This window comes from Perissodus microlepis, chromosome 13, assembly GCF_051167445.1.
Source record: "Perissodus microlepis isolate ML-2025 ecotype Zambia chromosome 13, ASM5116744v1, whole genome shotgun sequence".
Taxonomy (NCBI): Eukaryota; Metazoa; Chordata; class Actinopteri; order Cichliformes; family Cichlidae; genus Perissodus; species Perissodus microlepis.
In genome coordinates, this window is record NC_140473.1 from 6659270 (window position 1) to 6686566 (window position 27297).

General features: G+C 41.6%; 2 protein-coding genes across 2 annotated transcripts in view; both read left to right on the forward strand.

Moving 5' to 3' along the window:
- Positions 1-22494, forward strand: part of kndc1 (kinase non-catalytic C-lobe domain containing 1) — a 49450-nt gene extending 26956 nt beyond the window's left edge. Inside the window, exons 15-31 of the mRNA XM_084948188.1 lie at positions 1045-1748; positions 5953-6091; positions 7568-7827; positions 8880-9241; positions 10087-10180; positions 10294-10391; positions 10478-10662; positions 12387-12497; positions 12643-12790; positions 12887-13045; positions 13195-13401; positions 13534-13616; positions 15304-15457; positions 16177-16299; positions 16672-16731; positions 17171-17328; positions 19248-22494. Of these exons, the coding sequence (XP_084804314.1) occupies positions 1045-1748; positions 5953-6091; positions 7568-7827; positions 8880-9241; positions 10087-10180; positions 10294-10391; positions 10478-10662; positions 12387-12497; positions 12643-12790; positions 12887-13045; positions 13195-13401; positions 13534-13616; positions 15304-15457; positions 16177-16299; positions 16672-16731; positions 17171-17328; positions 19248-19476 (3274 nt within the window). The 3' untranslated portion in view covers positions 19477-22494. The remainder of the gene's footprint in view (positions 1-1044; positions 1749-5952; positions 6092-7567; positions 7828-8879; positions 9242-10086; positions 10181-10293; positions 10392-10477; positions 10663-12386; positions 12498-12642; positions 12791-12886; positions 13046-13194; positions 13402-13533; positions 13617-15303; positions 15458-16176; positions 16300-16671; positions 16732-17170; positions 17329-19247) is intronic.
- Positions 22495-22590: 96 nt separating this feature from the next.
- Positions 22591-26846, forward strand: vox (ventral homeobox). Its single transcript, XM_084948191.1, has 3 exons — positions 22591-25831; positions 25917-26152; positions 26266-26846. The coding sequence occupies exons 1-3, from the start codon at positions 25564-25566 to the stop codon at positions 26518-26520; spliced, it is 759 nt and encodes a 252-aa protein (XP_084804317.1). The 5' UTR covers positions 22591-25563; the 3' UTR covers positions 26521-26846.
- Positions 26847-27297: the final 451 nt, after the last annotated feature.

Sequence of the window (27297 nt, forward strand, 5' to 3'; positions counted from 1 at the left end):
TGTCGCGTCAGCCTCCTGCTCCCGCTTCAGCTGCTGCGTGGTCAACGGGAGCCATCCCCCTCCGCTGGCTGTGGCCTGAGCAGTAGCCATGCCCAGTGCCTCCTGGGCCCGCTCCTCCTGTCATTTCAAGAGGGGCAGCCGGTTTGGGCACAGACGGATGGGTTGAGCAGAGCCAGTGTCGATGGTGTGCTGAACCAGCCGCGTCTGCCTGCAGTCTTTGTCACTAGCGGCAATGATGTCCACATTCTCGTCCAGGAGGCACCTCAGCCACTGGCGCTGGTCAAACGGTGAGACCTACGCTGCTGCGCTGCCACAGGTCATCAACAGCTTGGGTTGTCTCAGTCGAGGGAGGTTTGTTGGGCGTAGAGGCTGGGGCTGAGGCGAGTAGAGATGGTCTAGAGCCACCAGCGTCCGAAGTCTGTTGTTGAGCGGCAGCTGCCTGAACCCGCTACAATATTTTAAAAAATGATATAAAATAGTTGCAGAAAAGTCTTCATCAGGTCTGAGACAAGCCTTCTCTGATTTGTAAACAATAACTTCTCCTAGAGTCACACTGAGGAAAACAGCCTGGGGACTGTAGTGTAGCCAAAGTTATTGCAGCTATGTAAATGGTTGAATTTACAGTCTTGTCATCTTTCAATTGTTTTGTTTTTTTGGGGTTTTTTTTTTAAGATGGGGACCTGGTCTGTGACCACTTGCAGGCAGTTGCCATCTGTAAAGCAATACTGTTGCGATATAACATGGTGACAAGACAGCAATAGCATGCAGTCAACACATTGCTCTATGTATTAAACAAACATATACATTTTCTGTTGGTATTAGTGTCTTACAGGCACATATATAAAAATATATCAACAAATAGTAACATTTCACTTCTCTAATCTTGGTAAGCCAGTGAATGAAAATATTTTCCATGAATGCTGAGACGGTTTGGTAAAGGATATAGCTATGATCCATCAAAAAGTAAACAAAAAAAACATTTACAATAAATGTTAAGCACCTAATACCTATGAGAAATGATTTGATTGACTGTCTATTTTACAGGACTGTGGATGGATTCACCAAAGGCAGGGATCAAATTGTGAAAAGCAGCCTCGATTTCACTCCACCCTCTGAGTACCAACTTCCTCCACAAACTGAACCCAATCTCCGTACTCAGGAGACAGTTAAAACTACATCTTTTACAACTTCTAGCAGCAAGATGTTGGTCGACTCCCCTTCTGCTCTCCCTGATATATCTTATCTCGAAGTCTCTGTTTCTCTGCCATTATCCACTAACCTCAATGGTTGTGGTATTTTTAATAATTACCTCTTTCGGCAGGACCCCGCAACAGGGCATCTTTCTCTAGTGCCTGTGCAGGTCAAGGCTCCCGAGTCTGTCCTCGGGTTGGATATAAATCTCTCCTTGGTCCCTCAGCCTTTGCAGGGGCTAATCACAGTTCCAGAGAGCACTGATGGTTCGTTTATTGACTGTCTGAATGTGCCTGTTAGGCCTGGACCACAGGAGTATGAACCACCATCATCACATTTTAGTGGAAGCTCAGTCATTTCCGACTCCTGCATGGAGCACAGTGTGCTTGGAGCATACAAGGTCCAAACAAATCCAAGAACACGAGGTGAGAACCAGTCTGCTCGAACATCCAGCTCCCCAAACGTCCACCCTGCCTTAAAGGAGGTGATCGATCTGTTGAAGGGGGAGTTTTCCCTTGATGGATATTTGGACAATGGGCATGAGGACATTGCCATGGGTATGTATCTACAGATAGTTATATTTATATCTGTGGGTAGGCATTGGATTTCATAAGAATTTAAAGGATTCCGATTCCATAATTGATATTACTTTTTGGTTTGATTCCTTATCGATTTATGTTGAGTTCTCATTGGCTCCGCTTTGAGAGTCACGACTCTAAGTAGTATATCAGAGACATTACTTTTGTGCACATTAATTGCATACTCTGTGGTAAATTATTTTCGCATGTTAGAGGTATTTCTCCTATTTGCTGCGATCAGTGTTGGGGTCATTATTCCAAAAAAGTAGCCTAACGTTTTGAACATATTACACAGAACACTTTTCTTAAAAGTAACACACTACTCTTCGATCTTAAATATGATCAACCTATCTCTAATAATCGGCTATGTACCACAGGCCTTCAAGCTGGCTGTAGTTAAACCTTTACTCAAAAAGCCATCTCTAGACCCAGCAGTCTTAGCTAATTATAGGCCAATCTCCAACCTTCCTTTCATATCAAAAATCCTTGAAAGAGTAGTTGTCAAACAGCTAACAGATCATCTGCAGAGGAATGGTTTATTTGAAGAGTTTCAGTCAGGTTTCAGAGCTCATCACAGCACAGAAACAGCTTTAGTGAAGGTTACAAATGATCTTCTTATGGCCTCTGACAGTGGACTCATCTCTGTGCTTGTCCTGCTAGACCTCAGTGCAGCGTTCGATACTGTTGACCATAATATCCTATTAGAGCGATTAGAACATGCTGTAGGTATTACAGGTACTGCACTGCAGTGGTTTGTATCATATCTATCTAATAGACTCCAATTTGTGTATGTAAATGGAGAGTCCTCTTCACACACTGAGGTTAATTATGGAGTTCCACAGGGTTCAGTGCTAGGACCAATTCTGTTTACATTATACATGCTTCCCTTAGGCAGCATCATTAGAAGACATAGCATACATTTTCACTGCTATGCAGATGACACCCAGCTCTATCTGTCCATGAAGCCAGATAACACACACCAATTAGTTAAACTGCAGGAATGTCTTAAAGACATAAAGACCTGGATGGCCGCTAACTTTCTGCTTCTTAATTCAGATAAAACTGAGGTTATTGTACTCGGCCCTGAAAATCTTAGAAATATGGTATCTAACCAGATTCATACTCTGGATGGCATTACCTTGGCCTCCAGTAACGCTGTGAGGAACCTTGGAGTCATTTTTGACCAGGACATGTCCTTCAACGCACATATTAAACAAATATGTAAGACTGCTTTCTTCCATTTGCGCAACATCTCTAAAATTAGAAATATCCTGTCTCAGAGTGACGCTGAAAAACTAGTTCATGCATTTATTACTTCCAGGCTGGACTACTGTAATTCATTATTATCAGGATGTCCAAAAAACTCACTGAAAAGCCTTCAGCTAATCCAAAATGCTGCAGCAAGAGTACTGACAGGGACTAGAAGGAGAGAGCATATTTCTCCTGTTTTGGCTTCCCTTCATTGGCTTCCTGTTAAGTCCAGAATTGAATTCAAAATCCTGCTCCTCACATACAAGGTCTTAAATAATCAGGCCCCATCTTATCTTAATGACCTTGTAGTACCATATCACCCTATTAGAGCACTTCGCTCTCGCTCTGCAGACCTACTTGTTGTTCCTAGAGTATTTAAAAGTAGAATGGGAGGCAGAGCCTTCAGTTTTCAGGCCCCTCTTCTGTGGAACCAGCTTCCAGTTTGGATTCGGGAGACAGAAACTATCTCTACTTTTAAGATTAGGCTTAAAACTTTCCTTTTTGCTAAAGCATATAGTTAGGGCTGGACCAGGTGACCCTAAATCCTCCCTTAGTTATGCTGCAATAGACGTAGGCTGCCGGGGGATTCCCATGATGCATTGAGTTTTTCCTTTCCAGTCACCTTTCTCACTCACTATGTATTAATAGACCTCTCTGCATTGAATCATATCTGTTATTAACCTCTGTCTCTCTTCCGCAGCATGTCTTTTATCCTGTCTTCCTTCTCTCACCCCAACCGGTCGCAGCAGATGGCCGCCCCTCCCTGAGCCTGGTTCTGCCGGAGGTTTCTTCCTGTTAAAAGGGAGTTTTTCCTTCCCACTGTCGCCAAAGTGCTTGCTCATAGGGGGTCATATGATTGTTGGGTTTTTCTCTGTATCTATGAAGCGCCTTGAGGCGACTTTTGTTGTGATTTGGCGCTATATAAATAAAATTGAATTGAATTGAATTGAATACGTTACTTAATTACTCCCAAGGGAAAGTCGTTATACTACTCGTTACATTACTTTTACATTTCTTTCTTCGGTTTGTTACCTGTTGAAGTTCAGGGTCTGGTTATGACTGAGTATTAGGGCCACATTAAGAAAAAAAATATTGTTAATCGTTTTGAGAATAGAACTTAGAACTTTTTTATTGTCAATGTACATTTGCTTGCACACTGAAATTTGGAAGCAATACCACAAAGGTGTGAAAGTAAAGAAAACAATATACAAGAAAGAAGAAGAACAGATAAGAACACCATGTCGAAATTTTGCAATTAAAGTCAAGAAGAGAAAAAGAGGGGAAAAAAAGTCAAAATGTGGAGATTGCCATTGTTGTTTCACAACAAACTGCCACCTTTGCTATACCCTTTAGAAAATGCCTTGTGTAGATGAGTTAGTGAAACAAATCTATCAGCCGTCTTGTGATATAACATACATCCTCTTTATTTATACGTGCATTATGCTGCTAATGCAACTTCAGTTCAGCTCTTTGCAAGCCCCTGTAAAGACAGCATGCTAATGCTAAGCAATAAAAATAAAAGTAATGTCTAGATCCACGCTGCAGACTGTTTGTAGCTCAAGTGCAAGTGGAAATGATAAGCGGGATTGATAGGCAAGCAGACAAACAATTCCAATGAATTGGATTACTGTGATCAATTTCTCTACAGAACCCAGGTCTGGAGACTCATCCTTATCCGTGGATATTATAGTCAATCCAAAACAGATTGCAAAAGTAAGGGTTATACAGCAGGGAGAAACACTGAAGTAGCTAATTTCCTTTTATCAATCTTTTTAGACTAATAAATGGAAAAATATAATAGCACACAGTCTGGCTTCTCCACCGTATGTGCAAACTTTGTAAGACTAATGCAATCATAATCATAACATTAGCAGTTGAATTATATCAATAAATAATAGAAGAATATATATACAGTGCTTTATTAACAGCTAATTAACAGTCAAACAACACCCAGCTTAATTTGACAGGGTAAAATCCATTCTTTGGTAGTCCACTCATAATAACATAAAAACCTCAACTGATTTAAATTTGGTAGATCTCTTCTTCAGAGTTTTCTCTTTGTGCACACTGGGACTTTTCCCAGCATTGCTATTACTTCTTCACTCTATGGAAGTCCCCTTCTGATCACTTTGAGTAAGTCAAACTATAACCCAGAGACCAAATGCAAGTTTGTTCCATGCCAACACAGCACTCCAGTCCCAAAGGGTGCTTCATCGAGTCAGGAGTGCGACCGGAAGCATGCATGTTCTGTTTTGCTTTTGCACTTTGTGATCACACAGTGTACAATGTTCCTACATTTACTTGGCAAACATGTAACACTGTTGCTTCCTTTAGTTGCCTATATTCTGGGAATACTAGATACACTATTTGGACAGAAGTATTGGGCCACATCTTTGAATTCAGGGGCTTTTTGCCACAGTTATGTAAAAATCAAGCATGTAGCCATGCAGTCGGCCTATACATACATCTATGAAAGAATTAGTCGTTCTGAAGAGTACACTGAATTCTGCTGTTATAGGATGCCACTATTACAATTATTATTGCAAAGTGGAATGGCAAGTCAGCCAGAAAGCACCACATAAAGTTACAGAGCGGGGGGGGGGGTCGCCAATTGCTGAGGGGAATAGTGCATAAAAACGCTAGAGCTAACTCAATAACTGTAGAGTTCTAGACCTCCTCTGGCATTACCATCAACACAAAAGCTGTGTGCCAGGAACTTCATGACATAGGTTTCTATGGCTGCAGTTCCTGTAGTTGTAATGTGGAGGTGGCCCACTACTTTTGCCCATATAGGGTAGACTTCAGTGCTATAAGGAATAGATGCCCCGAAGTCTAAGATTGTAATGTTCTATTAATGCCAGTTTGCATTTTTATTGCACTGATTTTCTTTTTCAGACATATTCATTTGAAAATCTGCTTTTCATTTTCCGAGGGGAGTTCATCTTCTCTTTGAGGGACCTCCAATACCAGGCGTTTGCCAGCATCGTGAAGGAGAGATTCACTGATCTCTACTGGGAAGATGACTTACTGGGCGTATTGCATTGCTTGGTAAACTGCAGTACTTCCACACTGTAAGCATTTTTTTCCTCATATCTTTTATCTTTTTAAACAGTGGTTTTGGTTCGGGGGTTTTTTTGTTTGCTTGTTTTTTCTTGTAAAGACAGTGCCTGTTGTTTAAGCTAATGAAGTGAGGCATAAATAAACTAATATTAACTCCTTATATAAAGGCTTTTAAATGCTTTAAAGTAAAACATATCTAATAACAACACAGTATTATTAATTGATGTTGCTTAGAAATAAAAAAAAAAGTCACCTTGAGATCATGTGACTAGTGTAATATGAATAAACACGGTTTCTGAATGTTATCTTGCAGATTATTCATACAGATACAGATAATACAGATAATATTGCATATCATGATTTTATTTTGATGTAGTTTAATTTGAAGACATCACCTTGGCCTCTGGTAAACTCTTATAGGCATGTTTCCCAAAGTTTTAAATTAGGACCATTATGGAAATAACTGGCAAAATACAGACCCTATTAATTGATTTATAATAGACAGTTAGATTTCTAATTTAAGATAAAGCCATGTGGCAGGAGAAGGGAGGTAGCTTATTTACATGTGCAACGGTGCAGAGTACAAAGATGTTGGAATAAGTTATGGGATGGAGTGCTGATTAACGATGACATCTTCTCCTCTGCACGCTTTCACATTCAAAGCCAGCATTAAAAAGAAACAAACCTTCTTTTGCAAACCTCGCCAACCACATTAGCAGCTCCTATGGTAATAGCTATGTGGTAAGTTTTTCGGTACAAGTGCTATGTCAACACATTTAAAGCTCTTTCTGCATTGTTACTGATATACTGACAATTAGCCTTGGGCATCGGGTAGACTTAAGTGTATGGATGAATGCATGCATGTATTTAAACATAAGATAGAGACGAACACGGAGGCGAGCCTGTCACTTCTTTCAGACGTCTTGTCATCCAGGTGTTGCTCATGCTCTTGTGCTCAGGGCAATATGACAGACCCTTTAATCTGCTCTGGTAGAGAGACGACACAGCTTTGTAGAGAGATAGACGTGTTTTTCCTCTGGCTGTGGGCTCGTTCACAGGGCTCAGCTGTGAAGGGTTTCTCCACTGTTCCTCCACTGCTTCAGTTTCTCTGAAGGGATTGAGGGACTTGAGTGGTCTGTTTTGGCACAGTATTAATTGTGCGGCTCAGTTGGTGTAATTTGCAAGTGCATAATGTTACTGATAAGCTCCAAGATGTTCAGTGGCTGCCTTGTTTCATTCTTTGCGAGTTTTCCATTGGAGCCAGTATTCTAGTACATTATTGATTAAAGTAGCAAATCCGTTGTGAAGTTGAGTGCTGTATGTGTTTTGCATTGTTGACTGTTTCAGTTATTATCATCACCATGTGTGTTTTCTCTGAATTGCCTATTACCTGCTTACTTGAATGCATGTCATTGGCAATATTCCCCTAATTAGTGCTAATTATTATTTGCTTTGAACATGCTGTGTGTTTTCTGTGCCCTGTGCAGCAGCTCTAATGATCAGCCTCCATCAAAGGCTGTGAAAAGGGCAACCGTTACCCCATTCTCGATAGCCGCTGTCAGGAGAGGGAAGAGAGAAGTTTGCCTGAACAGCTGTCTTGATCTGAATGGAAACTTCCGCCCGTCCAGTCCTGTTGCTGGGGATTTTTGGGAAGAAACCAAGGCCCAGTCCTGTCATGCAGAAAATAGGACTGTACTCGAGGATGTCAGATTGAGTTCAGAGCAAAATCAGCACTGCATCAGTGAAGGTAGGAGAAAGATTTGGTTGTTGACCTCTATCTCTTTTTTATTGGAGAGTTCTCACAGTCGGTTATATTTTGCATCCGTTTCTGAAATGCATAGGCTGAACTGGATGAACAAGTCAAATAAAAGTGCTCCCTCTCAGGCTCTGAGCATCACCTGTTTGAGCCCGCAGACTGAGGTTTTCATCTTCAGCTGTGAGTGATTGAGCCAGCCATGATTTCCTTTGAGATATATTTAAATTCAGCATATAATCTGATTTTAAAAATGGCATGTGAGGAAGATGGGATTGTTTAAGTTACAAACCTGCTCCCATAAATAGATTAGGGATTAGGAGACATTACTGCTGCTTACAGGAAATGTTGCTTTTTCACTTGCTCAAGTACAAGTAAAATAAACTTGTAACTAAGTACTATGTGCAAGTGCTGCATTGTAACACAGTACAAGCGCAGTACTTTTTTTTTTCTTCTTAACTAAGTAGATGAAGGGATTTGATATTCATGCAGATTCTGTCCTGTTTTTAGATATCAAACTCCACCCTCTCTGTGATGTTTTGGTATATTTCTATCGCCTTGGCTGCTGACTGCAGTCATGAGGGCCATTGCCGGCTGTTGGATGCTGTTCTTAAGTTTGCGGCTCATTCAGAAGGGTCCAAGGCGTGCTAGCAAACTTGCAAAGGCTTTTTTTTTCTTCTCCCTTTTCTCTGAAACTCATTCCCGGTCAGTGACTTTCCCACAAACACACACTTGGGTCTGTTTTTGTCATTACTGAAATATGTTAGACATGGGCTGTCTTGATTACAGACAGGCTCTGAACAGATACTTGAAATTAAAAAAAAAGGATAGTGACTGAACTGTGAATTGCTTTAAGGGCATCTGTTAAACAGTAAGTGCATTGTGCAGCCACGAGAGGGTTAGCAACAAACACCCTCAGTGCCACCCTTGGATCTCTCCCTCTCTCTCTCTGTCTCTCTGTTTACTTCACAAATCCAGTTTGCCTTTTTTATACTCTCCATGTGATCCAATCCCCCTCTCTCTCTCTCCTCTGTCTTTATTTACAGTTCCAGGCGTGAACGCTGACAGTTCAGACTTGGGGGTCATGGAAGGAAGAGGTCATTCAGTGGGGGGCAGCGATGAAAGCCCCTCTGAAGCTGAGGTTCTATCAGAGAGAGAGGAAAGGCTTACAGGAGCCCACGATGAGCAGATGAGCCCAGACTGCTCCGAGGACATGGAGGACAGCGACTCCGTGGCGTCTGAGCGGCTTCTCTCCTCCGGTTTCAGAGCAGAGGGTCTTGGCCTCATTTCGAGCCCGGACTGGGCCTTGGCCTTCTTCGGCGAAGAGTGCTTTAGTCCCGATGTGATCCAGTATGCAGGGAATCTGGGACAGCACACAGGATCGCCATGTCTGGACGTGAAAGCACAGGTGGGTAAAGCTACGATGGCCACCGCCTCTGAATCATCCCTGACCTTAACCCTGAGCGTTTGAACGAACGGGAGATGCCATGATTTATTTATCAGTTTTCATGCCGCTTACATTAAATGTGTATGTATTAAATGTTATGCAATTTCAATGGATTATTCTATAAATTCATGTAAATGCAAATGTTTTATCGCTTATTTAAGGCATTTGAAAAAAACTAATAAATACAGTCTTCTGTGCCCTGAGCCGAGATAAGTTATTTCCATCAAAATATCCTCTGAAGTTAAAGTTTAAATCGTTTTGGTTGTGCTGCTTGAGGTTGAAATCGAGTGCTTCTCTGTTTCATTTAGCTCCTCACCTGGTCGAGTTTTTTGATTAAGCGTGGGACTTATTTTCCTATCTGTAATGAAGTGGGGCACGGTCAGGCTTTGGGGTAAATAGGACGAGAACATGTGGGGGACTTTAGGGTAATTGGCATATTATTCTCTCCAAACTGGATCTGAATATTAATATGTTGAACTTAGCCCTCAGCAGAGAAAGTTATTATCATTTGCAAAAGAATATTAATGAATCATCCTTGTGTTTGAGCGCTTTGATGGCACCACTGCTCCTTCTGAAGGTTTGCGTGAAAGCTAATAAACGTACCTTAAGAGCTGCGATGCTGCGACTTCTTACTCAGTTCACTTCAAAAGAGCTGTTGCTTTCTGTTGCCACGGTGAAGAGAGGACAAAAAAAAAAAAAAACACTGGCCCATACACACTTAAAACGCCCGACGGCTTCTTTCAGCAGAAGGCATGTGGTGCAGTTTTAGGGCCTTTGTATGATTCTGTGTGATTTCCTTTGAACAGGAACTGCAGCAGCAGCTTGTAATTGAAACAAGGAATCTAAAGAAAACAAGAAATTTCTACCAGAAGTTGATTCAACAAGAGAGGAAAAACAAAGGTTGGGTGCTCGTTTTAACACGCCGCAGGAGTATGAAAATGGCAAAATGCTGTGTTTCTGATACAGCATGTAAAGACTGTGTGTGTGTATTGTACCTTTATTGTATTCCAAAGGTCCTGAGAGCAAGCCAATGCTCTTTAAACTCAAGTCACAGCTCGAGGAACTCAGGTCCAAAGTAGCCTTCTTGGATAGTGTGAAGAAATACCTCGAGGTACAGAAGCTTACCCAAAAATCTTATGCATCATACTTAACAACCCAGTTTTTGTAAGCTTGATAGAATTTCTTTCATTTCCACAGATTCTCAGTGTGGACCAGTGGGGCTTGGAGCTTTCGTTGCTCCCCTCTTTGGCTGTCTGTGAACTCGAGTCGTTGGACCTCGAGTCCTCAGAGGACATTTCAGTCTTGAGTTTTGGTACCAGCAAAGGGAAGAGCACTCTGCAGGCTGGATCTTCTCTGGGCCTCATGGCATACCTCTACGCCAGGTACATTTGATTAAGGGTCGATTTTCTTTTCTTTCTTTTTTTTCTAGTCAAGTTTTACAGTGCTGTGATCCAGGTCATAGGCTGAGTTATTTAACCTTCCGTCTGCTTTTTATGTGTCCAACAAAGGGATTTTACAGAGTCAAAAGAGTGTATTCACTTACAACGGGAAACTTAAGAATATATTTGATGTTTCATTGATGTGTTTTTTCTAAAATAAGGCCTTTATTACAGCTGAAATTTTTTATTTGCAGGGTATTTTTTCTCAGTAATGCTGACTAATTGTAAGGATGTCAGCATACTACACTTATATACTATATTGGCTGATAGGCAGCATACCTGCTAAACTTGAGGGCTTAAAAATTTGAACTAGGTACGAAACATTTGATCAAAAGGTGCAATTAGTTGAAACTGGAAGTGCAGTTTTTCTCTGGTTTGCATTCTGGTTGGCTGTGAAGTCACGCTCCACAGTAATCAGCTGAGCTCACGTCCAGCCCTCAGCTGACGGCTCAGGTGATCCCCTTTTATTACCTCTAGGTGATATTATTGTAATTTATTATATTTTTGTTTGAGCCAATAAAGACTACACAAACTACAGCTTGTCCAAAAACTCAGAAGCCAGACTTTCCTCTATTTTAGCTTCGCTTCACTGGTTACTGGTTAATTGATTTGGGGATTTTTTTCTGTGAAATTTAAGGCCCTTTCTGGGCTCACACCAAGCTGTGTTTCAGCTCTCCTGACACCGTTTGCTCGTAACCTGAGGTCCTCAGCCGAAGCTCTTCTGGTCGTCCTGCAGTCTCAGCTGAGGTCCGAGAGCGATGGGGCTTCTTCTGTCAGGGCATGCGCGCTTTGAAGCGGTTTCCCTCCTTCCTGCATTTTTCGAGTTACCAGTTGTCTGATTGTTGTGACGATCATTTAAATGAGCAGCGTTATTGCACTGGGTGGGACATGTAACCGTATCGTCAGTGGAATTAACCTCAAACAGCATCAGCTATAAGATCTACAATAGCTTCTTAGCGCGGTCAGATAGCATTTGCAGTTTTTCTTCCATCTTTTTGTCTTTCTGCTGTCTTCTCCTGTGCTTAAGAAACTTTTAAGGCTCTCAAACATCATCCTCCACACATCAAACTGTTTCCCCTTAGATCCCTCCAAGATTTTGGGGGCTTTATTGCCAGTAGTACAACTTACAGACAATTTTGGCATTTTTTTGTCCTCAACAATTGGCTCACAGATAAGTAGCTTTTAATTTGCCTTAAAGTCAAAGTGCAGGTTCAGCTAAACACAGGGGGTCTTTATAAATTCCCATTTGTCTGGCGGCTCACATGAGACCCACCACCACTGGCAATGTTGTGATTTTAGTGACGTCACTGCTCCCTCACGTTGAAAGGAGTCGTTAAAGTAGCTTAGGGCACCTCGGAAGGATCTCTCCCTAAAATGCTTTGTGAAATTTACACATCTGTGTGGGAAAAGATCCAGATGTTGGACATGTAGGGTAACTCACATATAGCAGGAAGTTGCTTCAGAGTTCCTTCAACTTCACCTCTTGTATGTTATATTTGCCGGGTCTGGACGGTTTGCGAATGTTTTTATTTTGCATCTGTTCTACATATCGTGTTTCTTTTTTTTTTTCTTTTTTTTCTTTTTTTTCTTTTTTTCTATTTATCATGTTTCTAATAATGCCTTGTGCTGATTTCTAATTAGTGTCTCTATGATTGTTTTCATCACAGAAATGCAGCTGTGGAGGGCTACATCCAGCAGTTCCTGTATACGTATCGTTTCTTCTGCACTCCTGAGCAGTTACTACAGTTCATAATGAATAAATTCATCTGTGCTGTAAGGTAAAGTACAACCAGCAGCTCAGGACGACAGAGGAACAGCTCTGAGCAGTGTGCAGTTCCAATTCTTCCAATAAATGACTAATCAAAATGTGGAACACGGTATGAAACACGTTACATGTGGGTTTTATTTCTTTTCCCATTTCAGGGAGGGACCTGATTTGTCAGGAGACAGTGAAAAGGTTTTCCATCGGAGTTTGCACTTGCTTCACTTCTGGATAACAGACTGCAGAACAGTGGACTTTGTGCCTAACTCCAGCCTCGTGGACGTGTTAGAAAAGTTCCTTAATACTGAGGTAGCCAGATATGTACACACTGTGTACAGCGCCATTCCTTTGAATGAAAAAAAACAAAAACAATGTTCAAATATTCTCCATTTAATGCTTACACAGGTGATTCCTGTAGACAGCCAAGGGGAAGCCTTGCTTATTGGTCTTCACAGCCCGCTGAGTATGAGTGCAGCAAGCTATCTGACAGGGAGCCTAATCAGCTTTGACGAAGTCGATGACTCTGGGTGTTTGCATTCATCTACTGAAGATCTTGGGAAAAAGGTCAATATTTACATTCTTGTTGTTGAGCCAAATTTCATCTTGATCTATTTTCCAATAAGATCAGATCCCTTAACAAGAAGTCTACCAGAAGTCTTTATTGCCCTAAACATGGCTTCCCAGATTTCCAAGCCTCTGTGTGAACTTTGCAGTGGAGGATCTCGCGAGTGGTGGAGCCCTCTGCATCCATGTCTAAAGAGAAGGCCTTCTCCATTGCTGTGGCTCTGCCCATGCCTTGTCACCGCTCCCTGATGGATGAGCTCTCCAGCACTTGCTTGCACAATGAAGAACGACTGCCCTTCAGCCAAAATGAGTACAGTGCACAGCACATAGCCCAACAGCTCACGCTCCTGCAGCAGGTAGCACACCATTTATGTGACTGGTACACCACCTAATGTTGTTATCATTTCAAGCCACTAGAGGGAGCCGTGTCTCTAAGAATTCACCAGCTTGTCATGTTGCATCTTGTATTTGTAACTCTTGTAATGCAGGAAATGTTCCAAGGATGCCATCCAGTTCATTTACTCAACTCCAGAATACAAGGAGTCAGGGACAAAGTCTCAACCCCGAACAAGTGAGTACAAAAGCTATAAAGCCTGCATTAGAGAGCCTCTGAAAGCCTCTGAAATAGCTTTCACAGCACCTTGGCAAACGATCAGAGGTCTCTGGCCCTCTATTATGAAAGGATTTTTAGGTGCAGAGCATTTGAATGTTTATGCACAATCACCCACAGCTGCTCAATTGTGCTGAGAAGTGTTGCCTGTGAAGGTCGCAGTGTATGATTAACATCATTTTCATACCCCATCAAACATTCAGTGACCTGTATAGAAAAACTGTTCAGCGTCCCCACTCACAGATTCACTTCATTTCTTTCTCTGCTGTTTCTTCCAGTCTTTATGCAGAGTGTGTTCCATATACAAACACCTGTTTGTACTTCTTCTCTGCACAGTACATGAAATACTAAAATTATCATATATCTATTTAACCATATGCATACTGAAGATTTTACTTATAAAGTTTCCATCAACACCTAGGTCTGCTCTACATTCTACTTATTGGAAGGTTGGTAGTTCGCTAACTGGCTACTACAATCTTTGGCAAGAAACTGAACCGCAACTTGCTCCTGATGAGTTCATCAGAGTGTGAATGTGTGGGAAGCACACAGACTTTGGACGAGGGAGTTGGCAGGTTAAAGACAATTTAGTTGTGATACTGAGCTCAAACTAAACTGCCTAATCTTCACTGGCTCATTTTCCAGAATACACCTTTAGGTCCACATATCCTCCAGTGTCAAAAGTCTTTGGATCCACCTTGGACAATACTTTACTGCACACAATAGTGTTTCACTTTCAGTCTGCTTCCACCCACATTTCTACAGCTTTTCCTTTTGCTTTAGGAAGAAGGGTAAATAAAAGATTAAATGACAGAAAACTTCCTGTTTTTCATATCTGCTATGGAATTTTTTTTACAGTCCATCCATGGCAAGAATTATTTTCTGCGAATTAACAAATTCTTCATTTTTATAAATACAACACACTTTCAGCAATGAGCTACCGAGACATTTTCTGCAATTACACATTTACGACGGAAAAAAACCTGTTTAGTTAAATGTTTTTACACTGACAGAAAGAGGAGTTTCACTGGTGTGGCCCACTTAATATCACAGTGGGCAGTATGTGGCCCACCATGAAAAATGAGTTTGACATCCCTGAACTAGACTCTGTGAAACAGTTTAAATCACAACTCTAAACCCACCTGTAGCAATCATTTCTGTGGGCTCTCACAACGCTTGACCTGAGCGTTCATCACAGTTAAACTTTGACTGAATGGTGTGCATGTGGCTAGTTCTGCTTTTATAGTCGAACAGAGTTTAAAGAAAGTCAAGATTTTAGATTTTAGTGAGTTTAAATTTGGCAGAAAAACGCTGTTACTGCTTTACAAAAGACACAAACAAAGAGGAGCTATGAATAATTGTGGGCTTCACTGTATATCAAATGTAAATTGTGCAGTTATGTCTTGTAGTGTGTGGGTGGGACGACTCTTCAGGTGACATCTAGAAAAACATGAAAGGTCCAGGTGAATGCCAGATAAACAAAGTATAATATTTTCCACAAGTGGAAGTACCCATCACAGCTTCCCTGGAAAAATACAAAATTTGAAAATGTAAAGATGTTCTTTAATACATGGGATTTTTGGTGGGCGCTTACTTAGAGCCATAAAATCCAGTGAAGATTTTCCGACATCTCACTCTCTCCTAACAGAAATGTGTCGCAGCATATTCCACCAGCAGAGGGGAGCAGTGGGCTGGCACGTGAGGGGCCAGCTTCAGAGAGCTACCTTCAGCGGCTGCTCACGTACGCTGATAGTGTCACTAACTGGATCTCTGCTGAAATAGTCATCTGCGACTCTGTCAAGGTGAGAGGACCCATAACTCGGTGGGAGTTTATTCCCCGGTGAGAATAAAAGGGAGTCATCGCTGTCACAGCGCGGGCTTTGATTTCTCGCGTGAACTCTGGTGTCAGTCACAGGCTGAAAGTAGCTTCTTTATTTAACTGTTTAATAAGTCTCACAAAAAGCTGAGCAAACCAATGAGAATACATCTTGAGAACACACTAGATGTTCAGCTGTTTTAGGACTTATCCGTGCACTTTGGAGCATTTTTCACACCGTTATGACAAATACTCTGACTATTTAAAGAGCACTTAAACTATCTTTGCACTTCCTCACCTCAGATTTACCTCATTCTTTCAGTTATTTGTGTTGCTTATGATTTCTATGACAAGGACAACAGCTTTCATTGCTTCCCAAAAAAGCAGCTCCTGGACAAATGTGGATTCACTTCTACTGATTTAAGCTGTCCTCATAAAGGAGCTTCAAGTGCAGCTCTCAGATGAACACTTTCCACACACGTTAAATAATTTTCACATTGATATCTTTTTCAAGAAAGCAGATGAGTAATAGATAAAACATAGTGTCCACAAAGCACTTTGACATGTAACATTTTTCATATATTGCCAGTGTACGTGTGTATTAATGCAGCCCGAGAGAGCTGCGTGATTTTAGCATTTTGCTTTGTCTGCCTTTTTTTTGTTTTGTTTATTTTTGTTTCTCTTGCAATCTCTCCTCCCCTGCAGAAACAAGTTGCTCTGCTGACCAAGTATCTGTGGATAGGAAAGCACTGCTACGAATCGAGGAACTTTGCCACGGCCATGCAGGTCCTCGGAGGTCTGGAGAACGTGATTGTCAGGCAATTACCGGTAAGGCTCCGTGGCAATGCTTTCCTCCTCACACAAGTTTGTGCAATAACTTGCTGCCCCTCAAGCTAAATGTTTCCCTCTACTGCGAGAGAGTTTGGATGGCGTTTAATTAGTTTCACAAATAAAAAAATTCAAATTAATCTATTCAAATAAGATGTAGGAAGAACAAACACAGCGAGGAAGAATGTGCCCCCCATCCCCCCCACTCTGAAAAGCAGTGATTAAAAACAACAATAAAAAAAACAGAGTTGGGGAAAATAGGAGAAATTTCCATATATCCATCTGCAGGGAGGTGACATTCACTGAGTGTTGCTATATGGAAGCTGCTGGTTTGGTAATGATTAATAAAACTACTGTTGCCTTTGCCAACAGGCGTGGAAACATCTGTCGTCCAAGGTGTGTGAGATCCTGGAGGAGCTACGAGCTGTGCAGGTGTGTGCGTGTGTGTGTGTTTGAGCATGAGCACACACGGATGGTGTTTGTAACTGAAGGCTCGGATGGCCACATATTGTGAAACTGGGCTGCAGGGCAAACAAATCAATAGAAAAACAGCTTCGAGCTACTTTCCCGGGTGTCGTGTGCTTACAGCTGGTTCTCCTGCTCCAAGTTGCTCAAAAAAACCCAAAAAACCTGACACATTACACAAAATGAAACACTTGCCGACTTCTCTATTTTAGCTGTAATAGTTTGTAGGATAAATTGCGTGGCCTATTGACTATGAAATGTCCAAAGGGTTGACTTTTTTTTTTTTAATCTTCTGAGGCTCTCGCTATCACCTCTGCACTGGACTCCATCAAGTATCTTTGACCTGATTTTCTCTGCCAGTAAGAGCTTATTTATTCACTGTGTGGATGTATTGTTTCCTAAACAGGTTTTTCTGAAGAGTGATGATCTGTGTCTTATGGGAGGTGAACATACAACAAAGAAGCCCACGCTGCCCTCAGCCCACATCCTGGCTATGCACGTGCAGCAGCTAGAGATCGGAGCTTTCACTCTCACCACCGGGGCTTACAAATGGACCAAACTGAGGTACGCTGTGTCTGATGTATGGTGTAGTATTTATGGTACTATCTTGCTAGCCTGCTCACCTTTGGATTTTTATCGTAAATAATAAAAACAGTGTCGGATGTGAGGCATGACCACTGAATGCCCCCCTCCCCCCCACACGCACTCTACTTCTGTAGGTAGCCTGAGCTTCTTATATAATATTACGCAACAGTATATTTCTAACTAACTAGGCAGCACATTCAGGTTCTCTTGACAGGTACTTTCTTTAAAGATAGAACATGTTTTGGGGTCAACTTGAAAGAAGTCAAATGTAAAGTGTCAGATGTGACATATTTGCGATATTAATATCCCCATATGTCAGTGTAATCTCCTAAATTTTGCAATGCAAACAAAGGCAGAAAAATTTTAAGTGCAATTTAAAGATAAAAGACACGTTATTAAAGTTTGACCTTATTTAACCTTGAAGAAAACCTCTGAGGTCTGAAGTCATGTGATATGTAGAATCCCAACATACATAATTCCCTACTTGTCTACATGTTGTGTTACAAACAATGGCAGTAAAACAGATAGTTTTAAAAAGCTCTGCATAGCATTTCTATCACTTTGACTTTCTCAGTCTACTGACCTTGAAGGAGAGGTCAGAGGTCAAACACAATATCTTAAGTCTTCATGCAATACTTTCTATATGATGACAATACACACCACAGTTGTAAAAGTCATAGTAGTTCTAAGTTATATGACTTTCTGTCAATCTTCGACCAATAGGGTTAGGGTAAATCACTAAGTTGACCTTGAAGATCTTGGTGACCTCACTTTACACCACTACAAGGTTTTATCAGAAGTCATTCAAAACTTGTTGAGCTGTTGTGTTTAGAGACAGAATGAAACACACGCTCACAGAAGCTGCCAAATAACATGAGCACCTTGGCGAAGGTAAAAATTAAAATAGTGGTGAGGTAACACTTGGCAAAACACATTAAGTGAAAGTATGCTTTTGTTACTACTGATGATAAAACGTTCCTTCTGTCTCATTTCATAGATGCTAATATGGAGTAATATAACAGCAAGCATGGCTAATTATGTGTACACACATTAGAAAAACACACATGCCAACACATTCTGAGCAGTCATCATGAGGACTGCTAACTAATGACTGCCAGTAACAAACGGCAAGTTGTGTCGGTCGAATATTTGTTGAAACGTGGAATCAAAGTGATGACAAGCAGCCAAAGTCCTACATGTGCATAATCCTCCTCCTTATCAAGATCCCCACAAAAATATCACTGGGAATCATAAAGTGCGTGAAAAACACCTCTGTCATTATACTGCATGCTGGAATTTACACTAATGTCAGAGTTAAAGGAGTGATGCTGTTCAAACATGCATACAGCCAGTAAAGTTAGCTTGCTACCTGTCCCTGGAGTAACCTAAAGTATGAATAGTTAGTGCCATTAACTTAAAATGAGCTCAGGCCTCATATTCTGTGAATCAATCTACAACAAACTCAGCCAGCAGGAAGCATTTTCCTGTGTCCTTCTCCTTCGTTCCAATATGGGTGACCAGATGCTGAGGTCACAACACGTGGCGGCTGGATGGTAATGGCACAGCTGTTGAATTCGAGGTGTCGGTTAGGGTAGCGCTAGCACCAGATGGCGCCTGTGGGATGGCGTTTGATTGGAAGAAAAGGTTTCGGGCCAGATGCTGAGAGGTGATGCAGTGTAGCCAGATGCTGGGGTCACGAGCATGTCTAGCAGAGACAGCTGGTTACTGTGGACCCTGGGCTATCCCTGCTCTCTAAACCAGGTCGCAGGCAAAGCTAAGAATGCTGCTTACAAGAAAAAAACACCACCTAGGTATTCTTATAATGGTGTCACTGTTACTTTGTTGTGTCTCCCCATTTCATGTTGTGCTCATCCTCATCGTTCCGTCACTGGTTGTAGGAGCATAGCAAAGGTTGTGAGTCAGGTCCATGCCTTCCAAGAGGCCGTGTACCCTTACAGCCCAGACCGGGACCTGCAGGGCTACCTTCGCCGCCGCATCGCCCGGTTCACCACCTCGGACATCCACCTCTTGGCCACCAACAGCGATGCCAACTTCCAGCAGTCGAGCGAGCGCCAGACACGGAGGATCCAGGACACACTGAGGAGGGTTAAGGCCACCTTCCAGTGAGACATGCTTTCACAGCCCGGCGTTAGAGGTCAACACCTGGATATGTACGAGCCCAAAGTGAGGCGCCATGCCCAGACCACAGTGCGCAGACACTCCCTGGTCCCAGACTGGAAAATATTTTCTGATATCAATTGACTGTTTGTCAAAAACACCTTAACTTTAGTCAGTAATATAGAATCTGAGGTGAACTTGGCTCACAGCTCTGTGTATGAACAGGTTCTGCTGTTGTTCCCACATGCTTGATTTTCATGTTAGCATTTTTTTCCTATAAACCAACAGGAGTAGTGGGTAATTTTTTCTTCCTCAGCTAATACTGACATTCTTCTTCTGTAATTTAGCTGTTAAAACCTGTATGTAAGCATATCTGGACTAAACATGGCAGCTGTACAATGCTTGTCCAACACCAAGATCGGATTAAAAAAGTAAGTTACTGTGCAAGGGCCTAAAACACAAAAAGCCAAAGGTTCTTTATATAGCAGTGTAGTAATATGATCAATTATAAGATATTTAAAATATGCACCATTAAGCAAAATATCAGCTGATATGTGAGGAGCCTTAAGGGGAACTTCCAAAATGACCTTTTTTGGCACCTTTTGGAAGCATTGAAGCATTTGTAAAGGTTTTATTTCTGCAAATATTTTTGTTTTATACAGAAGAACATTAGAAATCCTCTCACTAGTTTCCTCATACCAGTAGCTTGGTGTTCACTTAAATCTCCCGACAACTAACTAACTGACTGTCACCAATTCTTAACTCTTAATTTAGCGCCGTCGTGAGGTCAACAGGTTTGTTTCATTAATACTTCAGCTCTGGATGTCACACGTATTAAGTCCCGGGGCACATACGGCATAATTTGATCTTCAATGAGTACAATTTTCACGTCATAACCTTTTATTAAAAAAAAGCTTTTCCACACTAAGTAAAGCTGTCATCATCCTTTAATTACAATTTACAGATAACAGCAGATCTATGAAGTCGAAAAAAGCTTTTGTAACTTGTGGTTCTTTTATGATTCAAATAATTTTTCTAGATATAAAACTGCTTTTTCATTTTCTGATACATTTTTACTACAGTGGAGTTATGCTAGCACTGCATGAACACACCAGGAATACTAGTGCATTTTAATAAAAGCAGAAAGAAGAAGTCATTAATGAATTCACAGCAATTTCTATACTTTGGACTGCAGTGGAGCCTCTGGCAGCAAGTTCTGGTTGCATGCTTGACATTTCTGCTTTGAGTTTAGAGCAGACTAATAAAATAAATCTAACTCAAATTTAGCAACACATTAAACTTTGAGCGTAAAATGTGGCTTGCAAACTTTAACACTAGCAGCAGTGTCATTGTGAGCATGTTGGACTGCTGACGTTAGCATTTAGCACAAAGCACCGATGTGTTGTGATTGTTATAAGAACTGGACGCTGGATTCAAAGACAGTTCCTCCTCAGCAGCAATTAACATGCCTGTCAGCCCATAAGAGAAAAAGACACTATTTTCAGGTAAATGATGTCGTCGTGTCACTTCTTTGGGATTTTTATTTTAACCAGAACTGCTCTGGCTACAGTGTTAATCAAACTGCCTGGACTTGGTCATAAATTCTCTTCATTATGATTTTTATTGATCTAAGCTCGATGATTAAACCACAAAGACGGTCTCCGCAGTTTCAATCTTTTAATAGGTACAGTAAGAAAATGCTGCTGTAGTTGAGCGCTCAGTGATGCCAACGACATCAAAAAGTTTCAGAATCTCTGGAAAGCAGTGAGCACTGAGCGGGAACTTTTTGCTGTTTCGATTGACACGACATTTAATTTAGACGCTGTTAATATCATTGGAAATGCAGTTCCTCAAAATGTTCTCGGTTCCTTGGAACTTGTGGGAGATCCAAGTTCTGTTCTGAAGGGAATTCATATGGTTTTCTACACAAACATGACTGAAATAACTGTGAAAACATAATGAAAGAGAGAACTGTGATTCTGCACAAATAGCAGTCACAATGTAAAGTGAATGCGAGATTATTGACTGTTTGTCAATAATTATTTCAGCTGATATTGTGCGTACACAGTGCATATTCCAAAATGATTAAAGGCCCGCGTTTCATTATATCACCACACAGCAAAACCTGCAGAGCATGAGTAATTGCATCAGAGGAAAGTAGTAGAGGTAAATAGGTTGCAAACTTTGAATCCAGCCATGTCAGTCATTAAAGCACGATTATTTCTTTTTCTTTTTTCCTTTTTAAAGTTCAACACAGAGGTGGTACGAGATTAAGTGGCACAGTTTGGCTCCAGTTGTCCCCGCAGAGGGAAGGCTCGCTTCAGATCCAAAAATGTGTTTCTGATTGATCACCTTATTTTTTTGTATGAAAAATCCTTTCTATCTATTATGAGATTTCTCTTATTCAGTATTGCAGCGGGCCCATCCACTGCTCCTTCACAGTCAGCAGATCTCAACCTAATTGAGGGGACATTGCAGTCTGATGCATTCTCCAAAACACCAAAAGAGGGGATGGTCTTTGGGGGAATGGTTTTCCATCCCTCCAGTAGCTTTCCAGACACCTGAAAAATCAATGCCAAGGAGCACTGAAGATATTCCTGTGACACATGGTGGGTGAACACCTTTCTAAAACACTTGATGTTGTGTTTCCTCTCGCTGGTCACAAGCCTATAGCTTCTATTTGTTTACCAATTAGGATTTGAAATAAGAATTACATGACTAGATTGATAAATTAAAATATAATAATCCCATTTAAACAGCGCCATGTGTAGTAATTGCATTCATTAAGAATAGCGTGTGGTGAAATGCAAAAAGACACGCTCACAGTCGTGACAAAAACTTGCCATTACTGAGCAAATGATGGAACATAATGAGATGTCGGCATGCAAAATGTTACTCGAGGAATGATGTTCAGCCTGTGTCTGCTGTCTGTTCTCGCACTCGGTGAAACCCAGCGTGGAGATGGAATGTGACGTGCTATGACGATTTGCTTAATATGGCCAAATAAATGAGATTTTATAAACCTTCTCTTGCCAGAGCTCATTATTGTCAGACAACATCCGTGATAGATTGGCCATATGGCAGGTTAGAGTGCTGTTGTATCAGGCAGAGAATGTGAGCTGTTGCTTGGGTTTCCCTCTTCCTGCAGTTTACAGGATTAAAATGTCATTTATAGTGTGGGGAGTTATATTATGATGGCTACACTAAGTTTTAAGCTGGTGTAAACCTTCTGACCACAATCTGCTTTTACATTTTTATATTACTCACCAAGCAAGCGTGCCTATCTGCACTGCACATACTGTAAATCATACTGATAACAGCCGTCATTTCAGCCATTTTTTGATCTTAGTAAAAGCTAATATGTGAGATGAATGTGCAGAAATCAGACGACTGTAGAAGTAAAGCTCAGTTTTCCCTCCAACTAGGTGTTTCATATAAATATGAAATGACTGTACACAGCACTGAAATAACTCCTAAAAAACTAAATGTTTCATGTTTTGTGCTCCATTAATTTTGGCAGAAAGTCATTCACTGGCAAATCAGTTTTTAGTATGCTATCCTGCAAACCGGAGGGCACTGAAATTCCATTTTAATCCTCTTTTTTAGGCACAAATATTCAGATATTTATGAGCATCCTTTGTGATGAACTGTGTCCTACAGCTGTTGTCTCTGACATCTCGTATGGACGTCTGGGGATATCGGAAACATGTCATCCGTTCAAAGCAATTCTAATATAAGCTCAGTGGGATTTTAAGCATGCAAGAGACTGTGGTGGAGTGTAAGACTGTTGAGGCATAATTTAGGGGTGCTCAGACTTCATACATCTGCTTTACATTTAACTGAAAAAAATTCTCACTTTTTACTCTATTTAGGATTTTCCAGTAAAAAAAAATCCCAGTAATAGGATATATGGTTCAGTAATACACTGCAGACAGGAGCCCACCTATTGCCCACTGGGTAATTGGGCAATAGAGTGTGTCATGGATAGTTAAACAGTTATCCCACCAGTGATCCAGGGTCTGATGACTAAAGGCTTCATTTAAACCAGAAGGTCCTAAATGCTTTGCCTTTATTTCCTGTGTGAGTTTTTTTAAACAAAGATTGATGCTCCAGCTGCTCAAGAATAAACTAAACCAGCTGAGCGACTTTATCCAAGCTAGTGACCCACTAAGAAAAAAAATGAATACAGTCAGTGCGGCTGTTGCTCTGAGACACACAGAGGCAGAGCTCTCAGGGAGACAGAGCTGAGGAAACAGGCTCAGTGTGCAGGCGACGTCCCGGGCCTTTTTCATTGTTATCTGACGCGATCGGGGCGCATCTTCAAAGCTGAGGAGATAAAGAGACCCCAAAGACTGAATGGACTCCTGCCTTCACAACGACAGATTGCCGATAAAGGAGACAACTAGGACCAGCCTCTTATCTGCTTTGTTATATAACTAAACGATCAGTTTAGCGGCATTGTCACCGAGCTGCTGCCTGTGGAGATATCTCAGCAGAGAGCCAGTCCCACAGGTTAGGCGCTTTCTCTCGGAAAGCTGTCTGTCTGGTTATTTGGCACCTAGCTGACATGACGCAGGACTGTCATTGTTCAACTACTAGATAGTAGACTACACCAGCGAGTAAAAGCTTATCCTACTGGAAAGCGTTTGGATAGTAAGCACCCTTTAGAAGTACTTATTTTTATATTTAATATCTATGTGTGGGGATCAGTTGAATTCTTTTCTCTGGGCCTGTTCGCCCTCTCCACAGCTTCCTCGCAGCTTGTTTTGGCATATTTGCATGTGAACGAGGCGACAATCGGCCTTAATTGTGTTGCTACTGTAATGCCTTTGATCTGTAATGTTTGAAGTGCCTGTGCCAAACGCTGGTTCTTGGGTAACTGGCGCCAGCGCTGGCCGGGGTATCAAACACATGTCAATATGAAACCACTGGAGACATTGTGTTCTCCATCTGATTGCAGTGGGAGCTTGAGGGTTACAGGCACAAATGTGACGAGAGCGTTAGAAATGGCTCCCCAAATTTAGGTGCTGCCCACACCAACTTGTTTGTTAAATGTTGCTTTCTGCCTGGTTACTATCAGACGTCTCTTAGGGAATTATTGTTTACGCTTCCATCTTGTTAGCAAACTGGATAAGCAGGGAGCTCAGAGGCCCAGCCTGTGATTTCAAATGGAACTGTCATGAGAAATTGAGCAAATACACCTTTCCTCCTTAACAAAGCACCATAACTGTTTATGTTTTGCGCGTAAAATTGTCAGAAACAGCTACTAAGTATAACTGAAAATGTACACAATTTGTTTTAACAGTGTTTCCATTTTTATTACTTTATATCGTTTATATGCATGTTTTCATTTTCTTCAGAAACTACTTAACTGAAAGTAATAAAGGCCCACTTACACAAATATCAGTATCGAAATATACTTGAGTGCAGAATAATTATAATGTGCGTAATATAATTATCACTAAAGTGTGGGAAGCGGTTTGGGTTAACTGTCATAATTTAGAGAATTGGGCAACTTCAGATTCCACGTGCTGTAAAAGTAATAAAAAAGGGTTCCAAAATGTAACAATGTTTAATCACCTAAAGTGAAAGTTGCTAAAGCTCATACACTGTGAATCCTGACTTAATGAATCTAATGGTATTATCTAAAAGGAAAACTGAGCTGTAGCTTAGTCTACTGTCTGCACGCGCAGCAACCTGATTTAGCGCCAAAATACCTGTTAGAAACAACATGGGTCCTTTAATGTTTGTTTTTTTCAGTTGAAATATTAACAAAAGATCATCCATGTAAGCAACTATATTTATACAAGTAGCAAATGCTGAAATATAATTTTGAGCGAGGCTCTTAATTTCACTTTCAGTTCAGAGAAATGCATGGACTCAAAAGTTTCCACAGACTAGACGGCGCCAGGTCTTGACACACTCACAGGATATGTAAAGTCATTATCCCACAATCATTGGAATCGATCAGGCATTAACAAGGGACCCTACATATGCAAATGCGATTAGGGGCTGACCCCCCTATAAAAGCCGACCGTGGCCAGCACAGACCCTCTCAAACTTGGCGGATTTACATGTCACAGCTCCACTGTGAACATGGTGAAATACTTTTCGGTGGACTGGCTGGCCCAGAACCATCACAATACCATTCAGGGGCACTGTGCTGACATGGACACGACCCTTACCTGCAAACCTCACATTCCCTGCATGGTGCAGCCAAGCCCACCGCCCATTGGCAAAGGTTACCTGCAGATAAAGTCCAAAGCAGTTAAACGCTTCGAACACTTGGGGCCAGCGGAGAGCTGCGGGGCCGAGGACTCAACACTGTGCTCGCCACTGGATTCATCAAACTGCACCTCACCGAGTAAGTACCCAACATCTCCTGGCTTTAAACAGCATAGTCGAGCTTTACGCAGAAGAGGAGTTTGTAACGGTTTTCCTTCTTTTAGTTTGTGACGTCAGCGAGTACCTCTGCGGGTATGAGAGCGACCCGGCTTCCCCGGATAGGCTCTCCGTGGACGAGGGGAACGAGGGGAGAAAAGACGCGGGACCCCAACGCCGAGTTCGCACAAAGTTTTCGTCCGAGCAGATCAAAAAACTGGAACGGATATTCATCAAACAGAAATATTTGGATGCCGGGGAGAGAGAGAAGACGGCACAGAAGCTGAACCTCACAGTAACTCAGGTGAGACGCGCCAGTAAACTCTTTTACATTTGGGTTTATGAAGACGCAGACATCTCCAATTTGCTCAGTGCTGCGGATGCTGACTGAACTGTTTTTGTTTTTTCTTGTGTCAGGTGAGGACCTGGTTTCAGAACCGAAGGATGAAGCTGAAACGGGAAGTCCAGGACTATCTCACTCCCCCAGTCCCGCCGGTCATTTTTCAGCCTCTGCCTCCGGTTCAGTACCACAGCATGGCCGGACATCTACCCCATTACTCTCCTACGGGCCATCCCTTTTACCCATTACCTGTCCCGCAGCTGCTCCACCATCAGCACATGCCTCCTCACTACCCTCATCGAACAATGATACACCACCCACATTTCTACTGAGGAACTGTCACTTTAGAGACTTCTCTTTACCCAAATGAGCCGAAGATGTGCAATCAAAGTTTTTTTTTTTATTTGTGTGATTTTAAATATCTGTATACAATGAAAACATTTTGTATGTAATTAAAGAAACATCTATTTATTTTAATAAATGTATCCCTTAAGCTTCAGCAGTTGACTTCTTTGTTTTTTCTATCTCTGTCCAGATTATAAGGATTGAGCTGATGATCTTTATTGCAGTATTAGTTCCACATAAATAGCTCATCCTGTCTTTCATCATAAAGGAGGGCGGGTCTGGAAGGACTCAATGACAAAAAGGGGCTAAAGGTCACATCACATCACTGTATCTCCTCTGATTTGACCATATACACAAATAACAATAGATTACAAAGGTCAAATTTATAACAAAAGAACCCCCCCCCATTCATACTTACTTTAACCCTCCTCTGTAATTAAAGACTGAACATGTTTGTCCCCACTACTGCACTTCAAACGCAAGGTAAAGGGGAGATCATGGTTAACAATTAGTCCTAATTAGGCCTTACACTTACCACTGGGGCTCCGACCTGGCTCCAGAGAGTCTGGAGCTTTGTATGGCCAAGGGATCTGGAGGTTAAAACCTGATTGTGTGATGACATCTGGAGATAGTGAGCTCGATTCGAAACTAGTCTGAGATAATTAAATGAGGGGGTCGAGGGCTCCTCTTTAAACTCGTAAATTTACGACAGTTTTTTTCTCTTTTTGACATTTCAATTCATAACCCATGTTGTGTAAGAACGA